The 24254-nt window shown below is 35.5% G+C and overlaps 1 protein-coding gene across 3 annotated transcripts in view; it reads left to right on the plus strand.

Annotated features, from left to right (window-relative positions):
- LOC113101751 (P protein-like) overlaps positions 1-23950 on the plus strand; it is a 76984-nt gene extending 53034 nt beyond the window's left edge. For 2 of the 3 annotated variants that reach the window (XM_026265676.1, XM_026265678.1), the window contains 3 exons: positions 4867-4960; positions 7492-7585; positions 22726-23950. In XM_026265676.1, coding sequence (XP_026121461.1) covers positions 4867-4960; positions 7492-7585; positions 22726-22813 — 276 coding nt within the window. In that variant the 3' untranslated portion in view covers positions 22814-23950. The remainder of the gene's footprint in view (positions 1-4866; positions 4961-7491; positions 7586-22725) is intronic. The other variant, XM_026265677.1, reaches the window with a different exon arrangement.
- Positions 23951-24254: the final 304 nt, after the last annotated feature.

Here is a 24254-nt window from a genome sequence, read left to right on the forward strand (position 1 = left end):
AGCTCAGCATACACCTGTGGTGGTAATGGATCACTTCTGTATAAATACAGAAAAGACTTCTCAGCAGTGCCCTCTAATAATTTGAAGCTGGACTAAAAAGACCATGCAGTTAAACACACACTTCATTTCTGTAGAGCACAGAATGTTCTTGTTTTTGACTCTACTATCAACAAAAATCAGCATGTGTTCAGCTATTTTTATCCATGCTCTTGAAAAGTATGTCTGAATGCTGGTATGGTGGTGTCCTCAACGGACCACAAAACTAACTTAACCCTCAAGCCTCATTTGGTCAACAAGCTTCATTAGAAAGACCATTTAACTAACCAAAATAGTCCGCCATGGAAATTCATAATGGTTCGAGCAACAAGTTTCTGTGGTTAGACATTTGCTTTAAGTATTGACTTCATATCACACCATGCATAAAGCAATTTCTAAATTGTGCTCACCATGTTTAGGTTCACATATCAGCCTCAGCGTGTTCAAGTTGAGTACCTTTTCAAACATGACACAATCACTGACATCCACATGGAGCATTAAACATCTGACCTGAAGATCAATACTGAAGCGGTTTACTTCTGTCCCTGGTCTCAACGGCAATGGAATATGACATATACATGGCTGTAGACATGTCTCTGATCTTCCTCACCATGTTTGTATCTCTTTTGTGTCCCTGGCCACATGGGTGACTTGCCAAGGATTGTTCTGTAATTGCAATAAGTAAACTTGATCAGAGTGCTTGTGGGATTTAATGAAGGCGATCATTTAATTTGAACATTATTGACCATTCTTAACCTGTATTATCTAAGGTTCTGTCTTTGTGGTAAACCTTTAAGCAGCAATTGATATTATATTTTCAGGAACACTAAGTGGTTATCCTGAAAGAGATCTACAAGAATATCCCAAACGAACCACCTGGTGAGAACCAGGATCTGGAACTCACAATGACATTTTAATTTAAATATCTGTTTTCCATTTTTTTTTTTCTGTTAAAATATTTTAGAATGTAATTTATTCTTGTGATGGCAAAGCTGAATTTTCAGCAGCCATCACCCCAGTATTCAGTATCACGTGACCCTTCAAAAAAAAAAATAATAATAATTTGCTGATTTGTTAATCCGCATTAATTATAAAGTAATTTTATTTGTGATAAATATACTAATATTTAAGATTGCAGAGTTATGATTACAGAGACCATGTGTGATAGCTGTAAAGATGTTTCCATGTCACCTGTGTCAAGTTAGGATCTTCCACACAGATTAAAAATGTGCTATTTGCGCTCCACTGCAAACATAAAACTGCTATTTTCTTGTCAGCACAAGTGTACGGTTGCTTTGACTTCTGGTACCCTCCCATCCATGCTGGCGATGCCACAGCTGAATGAACCGGATGGCAAATGTAGTAGAAAATTTAATCACAGTTGTGCTGTGTAATTTATTCAAGTCGATTGCAGCTGAAGCTGATGTTAGCTGGGAGGCCAGCGTGTAGCGGACAAGTGGCTACACACAGAAATCTTCAAGGCAGAAGACATTTTCTGCAAATATGCAATCTTTAAATTACACTACACTGGTGGGAAGATCAAATGCTTATTTGCCTTGAGAAACGGATGCATGCATATCTGTTGTTGTCGCCACAGGGATGCATTCTCTGCTTTTCACCATTATATGCTCATGCTTAGTACTGATGGCTATAGCCATTGTGGAGTGTTTTTGTCTCATTTATATCCATGTAGGTTTCATGCCTGGGCCAAAGTGGTGATGCTTGGATCATACATGCTGTTTCATGATATTTTCATTTTCTGTTTATTCAAGCTCTGTGTCTGTGCAAAAAGAGAGAAATATGGATAAAGAAATCTAATGTCATCAACTATTGATTTTCTTGTTCTTGACTTGTGGAGCAGAAGAATATGACTCAATCTGCTAATAGGTTGGACGGCTGTCAGAATTATTGAATATAACATTCTTCGTGACCCTGACATACACAATGTTTAGTTCTTGACAGATGGTTGTTTGTAATAGGCATTGCTTGATTGCTTTTCTTTGAAAACATTGGCTATGAGAATTATGATTAGGGCATCTATCTATCTATCTATCTATCTATCTATCTATCTATCTATCTATCTATCTATCTATCTATCTATCTGTCTGTCTGTCTGTCTGTCTGTCTGTCTGTCTGTCTGTCTGTCTGTCTGTCTGTCTCTATCTATCACATACACACTATATATAATATACTGGTAATACTTAAATAAGCCTTTATGTATAATTCAGTGGTTTAGTTGTATTGGTAGAAGTCAGTAAGGAGACAGCTGTGGGGAAAAAGCTGTTGCCGAGTCTGCTGGTCCTTGTCCGGAGGCTCTTGAAGCACCTCTTGGAGGGCAGGAGGTTAAGCAGTCTTTGGTCAGGGTGAAAGGAGTCCTTAAAGGGATAGTTCACCCAAAAACCAAAATTGTGTAATTAATAACTCACCTTCCTGTCATTCCAAACCAGTAAGACCTCCGTTTATTTTTGGAACACAGTTTAAGATATTTTAGATTTAGTCCGAGAGATCTCAGTCCCTCCATTGAAACTGTGTGTACGGTATACTGTCCATGTCCAGAATGGTAAGAAAAACATCTTCAAAGTAGTCCATGAGACATCAGAGGGTCAGTTAGAATATTTTGAAGCATTGAAAATACATTCTGGTCCAAAACTAGCAAGCTTTATTCAGCATTGTGTTCTCTTCCGTGTCTGTTGTGAGAGAGTTCAAAACGAAGCAGTTTGTGATATCTGGTTCGCGAACGAATCATTCGATGTAATTGGATCTTTTTGAACCAGTTCACCAAATCGAACTGAATCGTTTTAAACGGTTTACATCTCCAATACGCATTAATCAACAAATGACTTAAGCTGTTAACCTTTTTAATGTGGATGACACTCCCTCTGAGTTCAAACAAACCAATATCCCGGAGTAATTCATTTACTCAAACAGTACACTGACTGAACTGCTGTGAAGAGAGAACTGAAGATGAACACAGAGCCGAGCCAGATAATGAACGAAAGATTGACTCTTTCACAAGTCAAGAACCGTTGCATCGGTTTTCGGATCACCAGTAGTTCTTTCAGACAGTTCGATTCAATAAACCGGTTGAAGAAAACGGTTCACCGGTTCTTTTGCGCTCGACGTAATGACGTCATTGGCGATGATTGCCCTTGATTCGAGCCTTCAGTTTACCTGGGCTCATAACATTAGCAAAGAATCAGTTCAGAATCAATCACCAAAAGAATCAGTTCGGTTCAGATGTTCTGTGTGTCGGTCTGCTTCACCCTGAATCACACATGTGCAGTATCATCAGCTCCTCGGTTCTCGAATCGGACACATCTGACAGAAACTCATGAACGAGTCATTATCTGGCTCGGCTCTGTGTACATCTTCAGTTCTCTCTTCACAGCAGTTCAGTCAGTGTACTGTTTGAGTACATGGATTACTGTGGGATATCGGTTTGTTTGAACTCAGAGGGAGTGTTAGTCACATTAAAAAAGTTAACTGCTAAAGTCATTTGTGGATTAATGCGTACTGGAGACGCGAACCGTATAAAATTATTCAGTATATATATATATATATATAAATATATATATATATATATATATATATATATATATATATATATATATATATATATATATATAGTTTTTTTTTTGATGACTCCCCTCATCCCCTGAGGTAACAACAACTATATTTAATGGTTTTATATACAGCAGACGACCTTATAAAAAATTATAAATCCTTTTATTAGTTTGTGGATTTCCTTGAGCTAGAAAGAGCTATTGAACATAAATAAAATGTGCAAAAAGATTTTGAAAAATACCCTTAGAATAGGGTGACCAGATGAGATCGATGAATTCGGGGCGCAATTGGGGGTGGGGGGGTGGGGGGGGGGGGTTGGGGGGGGCAGTGGCTGTGGTCTTGGGTGAAGGGATGGGGAGCTTTTTAGACTTCATAGCCTATAATAAAAGATAATTTTAACCTTAACTAAACACATTTTTATTCAAAGATCAACCGTCTGTCATTACTCTTTAGTCTGCCACAAGAAATAACAACATTAAAATCTTGAACTCAAATGTCACTGTAAAGAAAAAAAAAAAAAACAATGACTGTTGTAACAGTGCGTAAATCAGACCTTTCTGTAACGCTAACGCTAATAAGCTTAAACAAAAATAACGAAATAATTGTGTAGCGGAGTATTTTTTGTACACAGTGCCGCGAATTGTCAATCACTCCTGTACGCGTGCATCACTGTCCTCCTCAGCTGCAGCAACTTGCGCTCTTTTCATTCAGCTTTAAAACAAAAAGGGGACAAAAAGGCCGTATTGTCTTTGTGCACATAGATTAATTAGATAAATGAATATCTAAATTCGTGCCAGCCGCCTACGGTATTTTTTTAGAACTTAGAAAAAGATGCTGCAGCCAATGAGCAGCCGGCAGGGGCTGGTTGCAGGACGACTCAACCTCCGCAGACAGTTTTTAATGTTTATCAGACAATAATTACTCAAGATTTTGCTTAAGTATAATTTTTGGGACAATTAGGGCCAGATTTGGAATTCGGGACAATATTTTAGATTTCAGGATTGTCCCGACTCCAGAGGGTTAAGGCAAAGCTGTTCAGTATGAACAGACCCGAGATGAGCAGGAAAAATATAGCAAAATTGCCAAAACTGGAGAGACAATGAGCCTTGTGATGCGTACGCACCGCCATCTTGGTCTTGAAGGTCCTGCCATCTTGGTCTATAAGAATTATAGCCTTTAATAAAGTTTTATAATGCTAATATAAGCAAGGCTTTACGTTAAGTGTTACCAAAATATTTATCTGATGTGTTTTTATTTCTTTCACAGATTCCTGTGCTTATAAACCTCAGTCAAGATGCAGATGTCAACCTACCAATTAAACCTCTCATTTTTGCATTGGCTATGGGTGCTTGCCTTGGAGGTCAGTTGCATTATTAACTCTCTAATGTATCATATCATTACAGCAACCATGGTTCAAGTCGATTGATGACCTGTAATGAACACTATGGGCCCTATTTTAACGATCTAAACACAAAGTGTGAAGTGCATGGCGCAGGTCCACTCAGGGCATGTTCAAATCCTCTTTAGCTATTTTAACGACGGAAAAACGGTTGGCGCACCCGGGCGCATGGTCTAAATGGGTTGTCCCTATTTTCTTAATGAGTAATGGGTGTTTTTTGTGCCATTTGGCAAGCGCAAAGACAGAACGCGTCTCCAAGATGAGACGGAGCTGTTTCGCGTGCGAGCAAATAGCCTAATTCTGATACATGCGATGACTATCCATTATGACATGTAGGCATATATATATATATATATATATATATATATATATATATATATATATATATATATATATATATATATATATATATATATATATATATATATATATATATATATATATAAATTTAGCCTACAAAAAAGAATCTTATGCATTGCAATCCTTTAATTTTTAATATTTGGCATGCTTGTGTGCTGCTGTGTGTGCCTGTGTTTAATAAGCAACAAAGAAAAAACATTGCGCCAGACTTTAGACCAGGTTTGAGCTGAAAAGACAATTTGTTGCTTTTTCTCTGAAAAATAGATGCGAGAAGTAATTACTTTGCCGAAATATATCTGTGATATATAACTAGCATCCATACTAGTAATTCAAAAAAGGTCTCTTTTCATTACGTTTTGTCAGCCTTAATAAGCTATGGTTTTTCAATGCCACAGACTTCTTCCTCACTGGCTTTGAAAGCACCACAGTGCACAATAGATCACTCTACATTTAGGAATGTATGCTTACAAGTCCATCTGAAAATGCCTCATTGCCTGTTTGGCTCTAAGGACACAGAGAAAAATGTGGCAGTCCTACAGCCTAATCAAAGGAAATGCGTTACCTGTACTATCGATCCATGAAATGATAAGGCAGACAGTTTTGTCACGCTGACACCTTTCAAGATGTGTACCTTTCATATGAAGACCATTCTTCTACAAGGCTAAGCAATATGCTTTAAGAAATATGTCTTTAAGAAAATGACAAATTTATGAGTGTAAACTGCCTTTAGAGTTTTAAATTGTTCAAAATCAGAAAATACATTTGTGAAGAGCCTTCATATATTGATATATATATATGTGTGTGTGTGTGTGTGTGTGTGTGTGTGTGTTTTAACATATTTATTTGGAATATCATTGTTTATGACATGGTATGGTAAACAGTCTAAAACAGAAATTTATGACATGCTAAAGACCCATCACACTGGTTTCATCCCAGATTTGGAAGTTTTAGAGATGGAACAATACATTGAAGAACACGTTTAGATGCTTCAGAGTAAATCTTTCTAGACATGCTATTGATTAAGTGATGACCTCTGTCCTCCATCAGAAAGCTATCATGCCTGACAAAAAAAAAAAAAAAAACTTGCTAAATCACCTCTGCAATTTAGCACTGAAGGTCATTTCATTGCTGTTACTCTAACATAAGTGATTGCACAGTGGAGAACTTTAAATTGCAATCAGTATAACAAAATCTGCTGTGCACAATTCTAATCAATTCTAATATTCATTTATAAAGATCTGTGTTGGTACAGTGTTGTATTTGTAAAGGACGTATAGATGCATCTCAATAAATTAGAATAACGTGGAAAGGTTCATTTATTTCAGTAATTCAACTCAAATTGTGAAACTCATGTATTAAATTCAGTGCACACAGACTGAATGCACAGAATGCACACTGAGTCTTTGGTTCTTTTAATTGTGATCATTTTGGCTCACATTTAACAAAACCCCACCAATTCACTATCTCAGCAAATTAGAATATGGTGACATGTTGACAGCTGATCTGACAGTTGTCCAGAAGACAATAATTGACACCCTTCACAAGGAGGGTAAGCCACAAACATTTATTGCCAAATAAGTTGGCTGTTCACAGAGTGCTGTATCCAAGCATGTTAACAGACGGTTGAGTGGGAGGAAAAAGTGTGGAAGAAAAAGATGCACAACATACTTTCCAGAAAGCCAACAATTCACTAAAGAAATTTGTTTTATTGGTCTTATGAAGTATTCTAATTTGTTGAGATTTGTGGGTTTCTGTTAAATGTGAGCCTAAATCATCGCAACTAAACGAACCAAAGACTTGAACTACTTCAGTCTGTGTGCATTGAATTTATTTAATACACAAGTTTCACAATTTGAGTTGAATTAATGGAATAAATGAACCTTTCCACGACATTCTAATTTATTGAGATGCACCTGTATAGTGCTATTTAAACATTTACAAATTCTCAGATCCTCTCTTTCAAGGCAGACTCATGTGATTGGTTAGAGTGTATATGGAAGAATTCACTTAGGCAAACATGTATTTTTCTGTAAAAATAAGTGAATGTCTATGTTTATTCAAGCTATCAGAGTTATCCAAGATTCATTTTCCAATTCGTTCATTTTTTTGTTCTTCTCTTTCTATTCCCAAAGGAAATGGAACACTGATTGGAGCATCTGCAAATGTAGTGTGTGCTGGGATTGCTGAACAGCATGGTTATGGATTTTCCTTCATGGAGTTCTTCAGGTATTTGTGTTGGGCACAAATTTATTCTTGCACTAATACTTTTTCCTCTTCGTAAAAAAAGCTAGTAACTTGAACAGCGAAATTACCCAAGAATACCCGGGTGCAAGAGTCAATCTCCTAGCTTTATGTCCAGATGTTTATAGATTTTCATGTACTCTCACTCCTCAGGGAAAACTGTGATCATTCCAGCCAGATCTGTTGGCCAGTGGTAGCTTAAATGGGTTCTGTTTCAGGGCACACTTTTCACCAGCAGCTCCTGCAGTCTGTTGCTTCTGGTCATGTTCTCCCTTCTCTTCACATTATACAATACATTTAAAGCTGGAGCAATATTGCAATCAAAAAGAGAACAGCATAACCAGCAGTTACAATCAAAATTTCACTCAACTCGAGCTTGTTTAATAGATGTAAACGTTATGTCTTATAATGGCCTGTGTTCCTCTGTATTTATGTAAGATGTTTTGTTGAAGTCATTTGTCTTGCATCCTCCATGTAAAATCAGTGTAAACTGATCATGTTCATCATGTTCCAAAAATATCCCTAAGTGTGTCTCTCTTTTTAAGAAGTGACAGACCTAGTTTTAGAGAGACTCTTAAGACAGCTTGATTTCAAGCACTCTCTAGCGTATCAACAAATACATCTGAATGTGGAAAAGGAGCTGCTTGCTGATTACTTCTTGGTGAGAGGCTTGCGGAGATATTCACCGTCTCTTTTGATTCGGTTCTCCCTGCTTGTTACCACCTGCTCGATGGAAGTGCTTTCCATGCAAATACAGATGCATGCAGATATCTGGCTTTCTCCCAGTCGGTGGGGTGTTGGTGGTCAATGGTGAAAAAGAGGAAGCTGAATGCACATCTGATTGGACTGTGAAATGATCCTGGTGGGAGACAGTGGGGTCTTTCAATCCCAGTATATAGAATCTGAAAAGGAAGTTCAGACATGCCTAGCACAAAGCCAGACATGAAGGCACTTCACACTTTCACTTTTACCTTAGGTATTTGTCTTTGGATTTAAATACTACTTGTGTAGAAATTTGCCCAGCCCCCCCATATATATATAACTTTTTATTTATTTAATGCTTTCATCTGTCATTAATGTAATGCTTTCATCTGTCATTAATGTAATTTATGTACTTTACATGTAATATGTTTTAAAAATATTTGGGGGGATTTTTTATGCTATTAATTGCATTAATTCTGTTAATTAATTGGCATATTGTGTTTTTATTCAGATTATGCCAACTAATTAACAGAATTATATGAAACACTTGGTTCAGTAAGGTTAAATTGGTATCAATTAGGTATCATGAGCCTCCATTTATCAATAATTTTACAGAATTTTTTTTTTTAAATTGCAAGTTTTATGAAATAACATAAGTCACTGTATTATGAACAAGCTTGAATTAACATGAATTAATATATGATATAAAATAATTGTATTTTTAGTTTGTGATACCTAAATTATATGTAATGTATGAACTAATAAATGCAACTTTATTATAAATTATAACAAAAAAAGAATAATAAAAATGATAACAATAATATGAAAATGATAAAAAATGACTATTATATTTATAGAATACAGTATAATACTGTATATAATACATACACTTTTATTTATAAATAATAAATAATTAGTTTTTTGATAATTTTTCCATGACCTTGCAATCCATCTTCATTAACAAGCAATCACTTACCATTATGTATCTCCTTTGCTTGTCTGTCTAAGTCTAAGTGGCCATGGCACTTTTAACCCCTGAAACAGGAGAAATCAATGGCATTAGACCGAGCCCAAGGCCCTCGGCTCAACACAGGGAAAAAAACGGGAGCTCAGTCTAAACAGCACATCAGACAGGGAGATAAGGCAGATCAATTCAAGCTAATCTTAAGAGTGAATCCAATCCGTCCTAACGATAGCAAGAACCCCAGATTCTGCATCACTCTTCACTTTAAGTTGAACGGCTGCCACTTGCTTCCGATTCTGTTTCAGTAATGAAGTACCTCTGCTAAGCCAAAGAGCTGCTCGCTGTGTGCACTCATGAGACGTATTCTTGGATTCCCTCCTTCCTCATTCTGGGGCCCATAGGACTGTCCAGAGGCAGGTAGAGCAGCTGGGCGACTCAAGGCTGAGCCAAATGGGAATGGGCTGATGGCAGTGGGGTGGGTGAGGGAGGAGGCAATCGCCCATGGGAACTTATTTTTTTGGCAGTGCTAGGAAAACAAACAGGGTGGCAGCAGATGTTTGAGTAATTGCTCATTCATCATTAACCTCCCTCCTGCTTGATACTCACAGAGAATTCAAGTCATCCTTATCAACCTCTGCATGTCATCTGAACTGCTTCTATACCTCTTCAGGTAGAGTCTCAGAAGTAGATAAATTGCGATGTAATCCTGAACTTCTGCATATTTGCTTTTTGTATTTTGGGGCCTCATTTGTATGGCATGTGATGGTTGGGACTTTGTGATGAATGGGTCCTCAGCTCAGCCTGTAATTGGCTGATTGGTTGGTTGCTATGGGGATGCAGTGGGAACTGAGACTGTCTCTGGCACTTTAGTTAGAAACTAGTGATGGACCAATTATCAGTATAAATAAACTATTAAGTATGATTTTTGCCACAATAAACTCCTAATATCTTAGCCAAGGTAGTTGTTAAGTTTAGGTATGACTAGGAGTTAAAGGATCTACAATACGGTCATGCAGAATATAGAATTAATATGTTCTTTATACTAGTGCTAGTCCAATATGTAACCAGTATTTCTTACTTAGTAGTTTCATCAGAATCCATTTATGTTAGTATATTTTGATCAATGACAGGTCAGGATACTCATCTAGTCTTCCATCCAAATTAATAGTAGTTTAGTGAGGTCAAATAGGTAAGTTCTTTGGTAACACTTTATTTCTAACCCTACCCCAACCCAGTTTGCGCTGTTACCACGTCATTAACTATGACTCTTGCCTCAAAAAACTACTAATTTGTTGCTTATTAATAGGTTATTAAGGTAATTGTTAACTTTTGGTATTAGGTAGGATTAGGGATGTAGAATATGGACATTCTCTGTTGTTCTCTAGCAATGCATTTAATCTAAACTTTCTGCTTGCTCCAAAAGTCTTGGAGTAATCTGTCCAAATGTAAGTGACAGGAAGTCTTCCATTGGTGTTCAGATGAATCCAGATTTTATTAAACCGTGCATCGCGCTCTTTTCCTGTCAATCTCCTGCCATTTTCTACTCACCCTAGCCTTTCCCAATAGTGGCGATATTGGCTTGTGATGACTCGCTTGGCTTTGCAGCCTTGCCCCTCTGACCTCCATATATACCTTTTCTTAGAAAACCATCGCTGACCATTTTTGGCATAAGGATGTTAGTCTGAATGACCAAGGGGACCTGCTCTTAAATGGAGCATTTTTTACCACACCAGGGCAAGTTGCCTATATTGAACACTTGTTTTTTTTCTCTATCCAACATCCATCTTCTGCTGGCATTTTTCGTCTCTGGCCAAGCCCTCTGAGTGAACTGCAGAATTAATGAAGTGACATATGGAGACGTAGCCTGACCGGCTGTAAAACTTTAATGATGCAGAGCTTGTAAATCCATAGTATACGCAGTTACCTCACATTATTGGCAGGCTATATTTTTGACTCTTGACATCTTTACACATACTATAAGTGTGTCCTGAGCAGCTGTATAAAGAAGAACCTAAGTAGACAAATTAACTATAACAGTTTGATTGCATATTGTATATTTTGTACATAATATGAGGGATATATTAGTGTGATTAGTTAAAGACATGATGATTTACTTTACTCTCTGAAAAGTAAGAATAGCTAGACATTGCTGCTCTGGTGTAAAAATCAGTCTAAGGTGGCCAAAATTATTGGAGCACTAGTAACCAGTTTTGTAAAAAAAAAAAAAAAAAAAAAAAAAAAAAAATATATATATATATATATATATATATATATATATATATATATAGGCTAGGATTATAGGATATATATATATAGGGTAGGCTAAATTACAGCTAGGATTGTAATTTCTCCCTTAATTCTATTCTTCTCTTAGGAGTTAGGACCTATTATCAGTGTTGGGAAGGTTACTTAGAAATATACAAGTTACCCTATTTAAAATTTACCTTGAGTAACCAATATCTGTTTTACAGAAAGTATTTAGATGTAACCCTTTCTTGTAATTGTTAACATTTTCCTAAGTAACTGTTATGTAATTACAGATTACAGTTAAAGTATTTAATTAAATGATGTACTGTTACACTGTTACATGCTACGAGTTACTCCCCGACCCTGTCAGTTTCAGTATGCAGTGTTCAATTAAACACAATACTGAAATAGTACTTTTGGTTAAAAACTGAGTGCCAGTAATGTGAGCATTTTATATCTGCATCTGAATGTGTGTGTGGTTTAGATCAAGGCACATATAAATATAGATGTATGCATGTGCATACAAATGCATCAGCATTTTCATTAATTGCTGAATTAATTAATTTGAAAAAGTGTATTGCAAAACACTTCCAGCAAAGACTCCGTGAATACCATTGACTTGCTTCAGGGCAGATAAACAGTCGATGTAACTATTGTAAAAACAACAAAGACAATACTGGCTGATTTGCGTGGAAAGGATCTCCTCGTTCTGTTGTTTTCAACAGACGGATCTCCCACGTCATGTGATGTAATTAGCATTCCCATTTACAGCTGTGTCTCGATAGCCCTGTAGCACAGACAATACCAAACCTGTGCTTTGATATTGCAGGTGTGTAATCTGCATTTGGCACTGAATCAATTTCAAGCTCTAGTGCAGGGCTGGTTGAGACATGGAAAGAAGGGGGGTTATAACCGAGAGAGAGCAGACACATCCAAACATGGACATGACTTCTACTCTAATCAAAATGAATGAAGAAATCTACTGTTCACAAAAGTTAAACAAGGAAGATCGCAACCATGTATGTATTTATAAATGTGTTTTTATATATATTTTTGTCTGAAAGTGTGAATTTGCTTTAGGAGGGGTTTCTGTCTTGCTTAATCCATCAATTCAAAGAACAAGTGGTAAACAAAAGTGAAGACATGACAAAAAGCAGGAAATATGCAAGAAAAGCACAAAAAAAGTTAAAACAGAAGTATGACAGTTTCTAGTTTTCAATCCATGAAAGTGGATAGTAAGTTTTTATTTTATTGTAAGCACGAATACAAAATGAAAGCATGGTTTATGGACAATGTGAGCTAAGTAGTGCATTGCATATAATCATATGTCAAAAGATACCATTTATGATCATTTCTCAAGAGCTGTTCTTCATGCTGCATACTAAAAGAATGCATTAGGCCACTTATTCTGACTGTAGCTATATGACTGCTTTCATTTTATTGAAAGATTCAATTTCACTAAGATACAGTACAGAGATTATCAAAGTTGTTCAACTGTTTTAAGGCCCATTTCTAATGCTGTGCTTAAAAATTATTATTTTACAATTGGTCTGTAATTGTTAAGAACTGAGCCACTTAAATTATTATTTTTCAGAGTAACTCACACTATAACCACTTTTTTAACCTTTATGCAATAGCTTTTAGACGTAATCATGATTGTTGGCCTTTCAGACCTTTTATGATCAAAGTTTCATGCTATTACTAAGCTGCAATAAGACTTCCTCTCCATATCAAATTATATCACTCTCCCATTTGTTTGAAGCGCTGTGAGAGTTTAAGCCACGAAGGAATGCTTGTTAGGGATCGGACTACATGCCAATGGATTTCCTCTTTAACATTCATTTAGGAACAAAGAAAAGGGCTTTTAAAAGTTTATCCCGATTTTGATGTTTCAGTCACTGTTCTATTAAGGTTCTGTGCTTCTAAAGGCGTCAAACTCAAGTCTCATGTGATTTTGTGTGTGCTTTAGGGCAAGACTTGCCGAATGATTAGGCGCCGATTATTGCAGACGGGGAGGACCTAGATTGGTGCTATTTATAACTGCTGCTGTAGCGTCACATTGGGAGCGTGATTGATGCTGTCAGGCTTCTGTAATTAAGGGAGGGAGTTTAAGTGGCACACCTGGGCATACAGGTTTACAGAAAAGGAAGATTGGTGATGGAGTCTTTGAGAGAGAGAGAGAGAGAGAGAGAGAGAGAGAGATGCAAGCTTTCTGAAGAATGCTCATCCATTTGTGTGCTTTATACATTATATTAGTTAGAAATTGTAATGTGGTTTTAAAGCAAAGAACAAGGTGTTATTATTTAATCACATTTAAATTGTTGCTTGGCTTCTTCGTCATTTTAATCTGAGACTACAGGACTTGGTAATATGCTATTGAGTACTCTATGCTTATATATATATATATATATATATATATATATATATATATATATATATATATATATATATATATATATATATATATATATATATAGATATATAGATATATATATAGATATATATATATATATATACACAGTACAGACCAAAAGTTTGGACACACCTTCTCATTCAAAGAGTTTTCTTTATTTTAATGACTATGAAAATTGTAGATTCACACTGAAGGCATCACAACTATGAATTAACACATGTGGAATTATATATGGAATTATATACATAACAAAAAAGTGTGAAACAACTGTAAATATGTCATATTCTAGGTTCTTCAAAGTAGTCACCTTTTGCTTTGATTACTGCTTTGCACACTCTTGGCTTTCTCTTGATGAGCTTCAAGAGCTAGTCACCTGAAATGGTCTTCCAACAGTCTTGAAGGAGTTCCCCGAGAGATGCTTAGCACTTGTTGGCCCTTTTGCCTTCTGTCTGCGGTCCAGATCACCCCTAAACCATCTCGATTGGGTTCAGGTCCGGTGACTGTGGAGGCCAGGTCATCTGGCGTAGCATCCCATCACTCTCTTTCTTGGTCAAATAGCCCTCGATGCCTGCAGTGTGACTCTGCAATTTTCATAGTCATTAAAATAAAGAAAACTCTTTGAATGAGAAGGTGTGTCCAAACTTTTGGTCTGTACTGTATATATATATATATATATATATATATATATATATATATATATATATATATATATATATATATATATATATATATATATATACTAATTAACAAGCTAAATTAAAATACAGTATAGGCATACAGTCTTCAAATATTTCTTTCAAATATTTTATATTGGTTCAAATTGCTCAAGAAAATATTCAAGTAAACAATCAGTAGTAAAGGACAAATAAATGAAAAGCCAGATTTGAAAAAAGCCAGTATTGATCACTATTTGATAAATATTAAGACATGATTCAGTGGCATTTGCAATGCAAAGCCTCATGCCAGATATCAGATATTTTGACAAATCCGACTTTTTGTCCTGATTGTTTACATTAATATCCCATATATCATTTTGATCAAAAAGTACATTAGACGATTCACTGCTCAAGACCAGCTGCCTCTCTATCTTCATGATGATCCCAGCAAAAAGTAGGTAAAAAAGAAAGAAAGAAAAAAGTTTATTTTGTTATTATAGTAGTATCAATGTGCTACTGAACTAGCGTTGTTCATATCCTGGGTTTGAATTAGCCAATTATTTCAATTAGTTAAAGCACTGTGATGCCTTCATCCTGATACAGAAAGCTTATTGTGTTTTTAACTTTGCAACCCCCCACCCTGATTTTTTGTTTTTCACACAGTTTCACGTACATCCCTAGAGAGACCATGTTATAACGGCTTAATGTGAATCTTAGTTCTGTTTCATTTTTTCTAGTGAGTCGAATACTCATTGCTTTTTCACCTCAGTTTTACACTCTCTAGAGTAGACAGCTCCGTTATAGCCCTCAGCTAGTCTACCGCCACAGATTTCTAAAAGTCCTTAAATTTTTTAAGATGGCATTTGAGAGTGCTCCATTACATTTTTCCCTTCTCCTATCATTTCTAATGAGTCTCTGTTCAGCTACCACTCTTAAAGTGGTGGAAAATGTGGGCTTAGCATGCACAACATCAGCAAAGCTTTTGAAATAATTTCCATTTCTATTTCACAGCACTGTGGTCAGTTTTAAGTGCAAATGCTAAATTAATTTATTAAAAAAGATCACAATACCAGATATAGCTACAATGAACTGTGATTACAGGAGCTCCATCATTGCCTAGAAAACACTCATAATGACTTCATGTGATGTATTTTTTTTTTGTGGAACATAGTCCTTACCTGAGCTTTATTCAGTAGTAATAGGGTTATCATTTCAATCTTTTTGGATCATATGATGTCATATTAAAAATGGTCTGGTTTCAATGAAATGCGTTTGAGAATGGATATATATTACTTTAATAGTACATATCTGCAGATTAATACAAATAAAAGTGCATGTTATATCATAGACCCTAGTAATGTTTGTTGATCTGTGTTTTCATGCAGATATGTTTCCTTTTCTTATTGTCTTGAATATCAGAATTGTCATCACATTTTCTCAATATTAATACGATATATAAATAAATTTTTGAGAAATTCCTCCTACTAGCCAATGTGGTTTTGCATATCCTTATTTTCCTTTCCTATTTGGTCTCTTTCCCTATCTGTTGGTATGAATATACTTATATTTCTGTGCTTTTACAGGGGAGAGAAGCAGCATGTGTGTGTATGTAACCATGGGCAATCATGGTCTATTGTACAAACAAAACCAGAGCTTGGATCACATTGTTATTCCCATCATGCCAAGCCACTTTGGCTTTCAAAATCCATCATGTGCCCCCAAACACTGGCATGTAAGATAATGGTGGATGTCCAAATGACAAACCATCTGGTGTGTCCCTTATGAAAAGTACAGAATTATGACAATGATGGCATTTATAATAATGTCCGAAATATCAGGCTTAATCAACACTGACCTTAATTTCCACTCGCTACCGTATCTTTTTGTGACTTTGAGAAAGTCATTTCCTTCCCTAGTTTTAATGGCTTTCCTGTCTTTTTCTCCAGTTATAACTGAAAATTGGCATTCTGATGCTTGCTGAGCCCCATGAGATGGGTTTTCACAGTCGTAAGGAAATGTTGTGTACATCAGCAATCTTGTAGTGATAGTGAGTGAGATTGTGGCAGATAGCAGTTCTGATCTCATCATGTTTGAGATGTTGAGGGTTTTTAATACAAAATGTGCCACATAGTCGATAGCCTTGAGCAAGGAAGGTTGGGCAACATGGACAAAAGAATCTTATTTTTCCCTCAACTCAAAACAGATTTTTCCCCAAGGTCATGCATATGCGTATCATGGTTTAGTGGTAAAGATCTGAGCTTTTAATTCAATGGTTTTAACTTTGAACCCCATCAACATTCTGTGGAACTCTTAGACAATTGTCTCCTACTGTTTCAGCAAATATCCAATACAAAAATGCATGTGTACATGTTACATATTACTAGAACTTCTTATGAGATCAGACTGACCTTACAGCATTGGCTTATTGCATTTCACATTGTTTTTTGCACCGCAAGGGGTTTAACTCAAAACTGTTTGGTAACACTTTAGTATAAGGACCAGTGTTACTCTAAAAAAGTAATTCATTAATGCTTACTAATTACATTTTTAACAGTGCAATTAGATTACTGTACAAATTACTCTCTCCGAAGATAGTTATACGTATTTACTTATTACTAATTACTTTCTAAATCCTATATTAACCTGACAAGTTAATGATACAAAGATAGAAATGGAACTGTTCTTTTAAATCTTTAAAATAAATATTAGATAACTGCATAAATTATTCTAGGCAGACTTTAGATTATAGTCCAATTCTCACTATTAACTATGAATTTAGTATACTCCTAATTACTGCTTATTAATACTTGGTAAAGTAGTTGTTAAATTTAAGGATTGGAAAGGAATTAGGATTAAGGATTTAGAATAAAGTCTTGCAGAATAAGACATTTATATGTGTGTTTTTCTATTTACAATCTAATCATGAAAAACTACATATCGTTGGAAAGGTCTAAGACTCCTAAATAGATATTTGACCACTTTTTGTTGTAACAAAAATATGTAGGAACAGTAATAGATTAATTTATGACGAGTGCACCTCATCATAACAGGAGTTCTGACCTTTGTCACAAAAAATCTTTTTTGCTTCCTTTTACCCTATCACGTTTTAGCAACCATCGTAAATTATATATCATCTGAAAGCTTAAAACCTCCAAATTCATGCGTTATCTTGAAAATCGTACTTTAAAATCTTTTAGTGGGCTCCTCCTCCTTAGTGGGAGGTGTCACATTCCAAATATATTATGGTCTTTTAGAATCAAACTTTTCACAATCTTGAAAAAATACATATAGTTGGAAAGGTCTGAGTCTCAAGATTTGGTGGTTATTTTGTCATAGGCATAATATTGAAAGAGAAATTGATACATTTGTGACAGAAAAATGCATAAAAAAAATCAATTCAGTTTGAATGGCATTATTTTATGAACTTCAAATTTGGAACCCAACTTATGTAGACATATGGCTTTAATTTTATAGCAATTTTGGATTAAAATAAATTTTTTATATAAAAAATATATATTAAAAAAATAAAAATAGTATAGTACATTTTCTTTACAGTACATTTAAACTTCTATAACTTTTTTATGCTTGCATTTTTTTAAAAATGATTTCACTTCTGCAATAATCTGCAGATTATCTTCTTTAAAAAGAGACCAAACTTTGGTCTGTATTTAAAAGTGTTTATGAATTATAATAATTTAAGTCTGAATAGTGTACATTCCTTCTTTGTTAAAAGGGGGTCGGGGGTGACAGTTAAGAGGTTGACTCATCAAAGTATTTATAGTGAGAATGGTGCATAAAAAGCATGCACTTTAAGGTTAGGCTTTACATTTTTTTATGTTAAATCCACTATTGTATTGTATATAAATGTTCTACAGTCTATACACAGTATCAAGTTCAACTGCATAAGAAGTAACTGTAATTAAATTACAGAAAAAATAAAGAGTAATCTCTTTCTTTACATTTTCAAAGGAAAAGTAATTCAATTACACCCAACACTAATAAGGACCCACTAAATCTCACTATATACGAGTTGCTTATTAGCATATTATAGCAAAAAGCACACATTCTGCATGTCCATATTTTAGTTCCCAATTCCTACTTAATGCTTAAATTTAACAATTACCTAATTGACTATTAATAAGCAGCAAATTGGGAGTTTATTGAGGCAAAAGTCATAGTTAATGGTTTGTAAATAGCAAGAATTTGACCTTAACATAGATTAACATAGATAGCGGTAAAATGTGTAATTGAAACACTGTAAAATTAAACCCAATATGGCACAATTAATGAGTTGCCATCCTTGTGTCCTTGAGCAAGATATGTAAACTAAGGTTACTGACTTTGAGTGTCATGCTACTGAAAAAAAAAAAAAGATAATTGTGTCACTTTAGATAAAACATCTGCTAAATGAATAAATGTGATTGTAATGCATTGAATAGCTTGAAAGACTGCCTCAGTATGTTGTTGGAGTCATCTTTGTCCTCCAACTAGGATGGACTTGTATCACCTTTGTAAGAATTTAGTGACTTTACTCTTCCTTTCATTATGCCGTTAGAGAAAAAAAGCATGCCTTTCATTTTAGAATGGTTTATGCAGTACTTAGTGCCGTGTAATGTGCTATTTAATCTGCCTGTTTAACAAACCACATGTGGAGACGCTTTTCAGGTTGTACATCTCACACCCTGGAAACCCTGTGTTTCAGTGCACATCGATTAGCCCACTTCACTACATATGAATCGGGCACCTGGCTGCTTCATTCACATCACTCAAATTGTGCATTAGCAATCTGACCTGCCCTCACACCCGTGGCACATGCACCTGCTTTGATGCATGCCTTATACAGATTATAAATACCTGTTCCTTCTGCAGTCCAGCATTTAGCCTCCCCACCTGCTTTCTGGATACTGAACACCTGATTTGTTCCCTGAACCAGCTGTTATCTTTGTCATACTTACATAATAGGCCTTAAAATATGTGCTTTCCAATAATCTAATTTTAGAGTATGTTAGAAAGAGATGAAGTAGAAGACAGGAAGTGCTAGAGGACAGTTTCACGTGGAAGTGTATTACCCTCATGTCTCATTTTCTCTGTCTTGATTTGTGTCCTTTGGCAGCCCCTTCCTCTATTGATTCTTTCACTGATTCCTTAAATCCTAGTTTTATACCTTTTTTTGTGTGTTGAAGGGACAAACTAATTTACAGTTCTGGGTGTAGGTCATTTTTGCTGTAGCCTACATGTTACATTTATGCATTTGGCAGACATTTTGCACTTAAAGCACTTAAACAACTTGCACTGCAGAATACATTTTATTAGTTCATGAGAATTGATCATGAATTGCTAGCAGCATGATTTACTATTCTGAACTTAAAGGTAAATAAAATAGATAAAGGTAGATAATAGGTAAAGGTAAATAGATAGTGGTAGAAATTAAGCATTGCATCACTTGTTGACTATTGAATACCTGGCATGACAATAAATGGGAGCATCAGAATGAGTCCAAACAGCTAAGATGCATTACAATGATCCACTGTATAAGAACTGTTTTAGACTTGCAAATGGTATTTTATCTGTGAATATTTCTCTTTTGATTCAGATGAGACAGCATTATCCCTGGAAAAAGCTATAATATGGATAGAGGAGTTTTTAATAATAAATTTGTTTATTCTAAACACAACTTTTTGATTCACAAATTGTTAATGGACTTTTGTGATGTTTTTATCAGCTGTTTGGATTCTCATTCTCACGGCACCCATTCACTGCAGATGATCCATTGGTGAGCAAATAAAGTAATGCTACATTTCTTCAAATCTGTTCAGGAGAAGTAACAAACTCATCTGCATCTTGGATGGCCTGAGTAAACTGGCTGAACTATTATTCACTTAAGCATTTTTTGACAAGAGTTGTTTGGTTTAATAATGTGATTTGCAAAATTATCAGGAAACCTTGTTTCTCCCAGTTTTTGTCCCCTCTCTTTTTATCATCCATTTGCTTCCCATCATCCTCTCGTTTAGTGGCCACTTGCTCTTCTGAGCTTGTTGATTTCTCTATGCCCCAAATGCTCTTTATTTACCCATGCACTCAGTATCCACTGGGCTGCTGAAGGTATGCACTCGGCCTAAATGGATGTCCAGTGCTTTCATCCTCACAAGTGCTTTGTCCTCTCAGCAGCTCTTTCACTCATTTATTCATTCCAGAATCCCTTTCTACAGGACTTTTTATTCAGAAACAAGATCACAGTCTTTTATAAACTATCAGAGAAGTAAACAGAACAGAAATTATTAAAATTGCATGTGGAGTTTCAGTGTTCTGTAAAAAGAAAGAGGGGACTCAGATCAGCAGGCTGTGGGGCAAAAACAAGACAGATTTTCTATGTAAAGGTGCAGTGTTTAATCTTAGAAATCTGTTAAATGTAGAGTACTGTGTACAATATTTTAAATTAATTTAATTCATTATTTGCTTATAATCTTAATCTTCCCCTCTGGTGAGCTGTTAAATGGATAACTGCTGAAAGCAGATAATTGAATCAGTGAGGCAATTTCAGTTCATGAACAAATAATTTTGATTCATGTACAAAATATTGAGTTTGATTTGTCAACTCAATAAATTGATTCATTAAAAAGAACTGGTTCAAAAGATTGAATCATTTCCTGATTTGGTAATCCAGTCACTGCAACATTCATATTAACGGCTCTTACCGGAACTTTTGTCTTTTCCCTGCTCATATTGCTTAAAAAGACATGAAATATTGCACAGATGCGGAATGGACAAAATTTGGGGTTACACTTTAGAATAGGTAACACTTGTTAACTATTAACTACGACATTTCTCTCAATAAAGTCTTAATTTGCCGCTTATTAATAGTTAGTAAGGTAGCTGTTAGGTTTAGGTATTGGGTAAGATTAGGGATGTAGAATAAGGCATTAATATGTTTTTAATTAGCACCAATACATAGCTAATATTCTAGTAATATGCATGCTAATAAGCAGCTAATAGGTGTTACCTATTCTAAAGTTTTACCAGATTTTTTCCCAAAGCCATGAACACTTTGAACTTTGTTATATGAAACAGGATTTACATATAGATGTTTTAAAATTCTCCTTGTGTGTTTCACAGAAAAATAAAAGCACAGATTTGAAATGGCATCGGGGTGAGTTAATAATGACAGAATCTAATTTATATTGGTCTCGATTATTTGATAGAGGCAGGGTTGGGCACTGACATTGTTTTGCAAACAGATTATATAGTTCGCTGTGTATTTTCTGGGTGCTATTGTCCATGTTCCCTTGATAATCTGTCCACTTCTCTTTATAATCTGTTGATTTCTTTTGTACTGATTTATGTGTCTGCACATAGTGTCCATGTGCAGTTCTACTGATAATATTTGAGTTTGGATGGCATGTAGTATAATCCTCATGGACAGATGAGACACAGCATGTTGAACCGAGGGTCAAAAGGGCACTGATTCATGCCGATCGAGTCTGGAGATTAGGCCAGTGTCCAGTTGTAATTACAATGGTAATTCCACTCTCCAGATGGATGCTTTTACAAGCAAACACAACAAGTACGGTCCATGTGTCTCTGAGAGTTGACGGCTTTGAGGAAAGCAGCTTATGTTAAATGGGGGGACAAGTATCATCAGTCCTATTGCGTCTCCAGCCTTTGACTTCAATAATAATGCCTGGAGATCATACTTTACTGCTTTTGTCCTCTGCCTTTGACTCTGCCGTAATGTTTAAAGACTCACACTTTAATACCAAGTCGATGAAGCAGTTAACGTTCCTGTCACGCTCCTCAGCAGGAGAGCATCGAGACCCCTGCTGATCAGAATCGAATCACACACACACAGACAGACTTAAACAAATGCTCCGCAGAAGGGAGAATAATGCGAAACTGCTCAGAAATCATCATATGAGAAACAAACGAGGAATGAAACAGAGGGGAATGCTGGGAGATGAACTTTCAGTGGAACACAAGCATACAGTCTTTCATTAAGAAAGAGCACCAAGCATCAGACTGTGTTGCAGATTCTTTCCCCAAAAGCTATACATTGAATTCTCCCTTCTGACAGAATGGGATTTACAGACTTTCTAAAGTTCAGTTTTCATCTTCATAACATGAATTCTTGCTGTGCTCTATTTCACAGGTTGGGCTTCCCTATGATGCTGATGACCTGCACGATAGGCATGTGCTACCTTCTCGCAACTCACATCGGGCTTGGCTGGAACACATAAATGTTCCATATACCTACAGTATATGGGGAAACAAAAAGACTTTGGGTGTGTCTGCAGTTTACATTTGAGTGTGTGTGTTTGTGTTTTGAATGACACATCTGTTGTTCTTGGAAGGATCCATGAAGACTTAAACTTTTTAGACCTGGTTCAACCTGAGTAACTTTTCTTTACATGCAGGAGAGACCATGAGAAACCATGGGAACATCTGATCATCTGCTGTATTCCTACAGGTGTATCACACTGCTATGGTGCTACTGCTCATTTGTGATAATGCCAAGACATTTTTTATATATTTGCCCAAAAATAAGAAAACCAGATTTTTTGTTGTTGTTGTTGTTGTAAAAATGCAGATCTGCTTGTTTTATTTGGTGAAGTCAGATTTTTTTTTTTTTTTTTTTTTAGTTTAAAATTCCCTTTTTGAGACATCTTCCAAAAGGGATCCTCTGTGGCCCACTATTGTTTCTAGAAATCTTAAAATTGTACAGTTTACATCATTTACCATATTCAGAAAATCTAAAATAATGATATGCATGTAGTTATCCATTGATTTCAGAGAAAAATTTGACCCACCAATGTCTGCATATAAAATTTTAATGAGAGAAGTGTAATTTGCACGACATGTACAGTAGTTGGGTGACACTTTCTAATTATGATGACTGGATCTAAAATGAATGGTATTCATAATGCCTTTTAATGCACCTTATAATAAAAATGTATGGTGTAAATAATTGTAACCACATTTGTAATACATTATAATGCTTGCTTAAACATTGAACACAAAAAAACTGTGTGTTTAATGCTTTATGGTGAATAGTGAAAGGTAAATATTAATTGTGGTTACGGTTGTTTACAGTATGAATGTCAGTACCTTTATATAAACGAAGACCTCTATAGTGCATTATATAGTGCATGCTTATAGGACACATGGAAAGTGTTACTGTTGTGGGTGTTTTGGATTTTGGTTCGATCATTGTGTTCAGTCACTGTTTGTTTGCTTCAACAAGAAATTCTTGCATCTGATTGCAAGGAGAGAGTTTATGTAATCAATAATGCATTATATGTGTTTTAATCAGTTCCCACTATTTTTTTTTATTCAGTCACTTCAGCTCTGACCTAATTAAACATTGCTATAACAATCCACTACAGAACTACCAGCTGTTTTAGAATTAATTGTGCAAGTACTTAAAGCAAGTAATTGACTAAGCAGTTTAAAATGTTGCCATGCAAGGACCTTTTTAAGTATAAATGTACGTGTGGATAAATAACAAGCTGTAAATTATAACTTCACTTTAATGTATTTGATTTTTAATTGATCATACTATATAGTGCAATAAGACATGTCCCTGGATCAACATCTTATGATGATACTGGATCAACATTATTGTCCAAAATACAGACTTAACCCAATCCCTACCCCTAAACCTAACCCTACCAATAATTT

Source organism: Carassius auratus, chromosome 6, assembly GCF_003368295.1.
Source record: "Carassius auratus strain Wakin chromosome 6, ASM336829v1, whole genome shotgun sequence".
Lineage (NCBI taxonomy): Eukaryota > Metazoa > Chordata > Actinopteri > Cypriniformes > Cyprinidae > Carassius > Carassius auratus.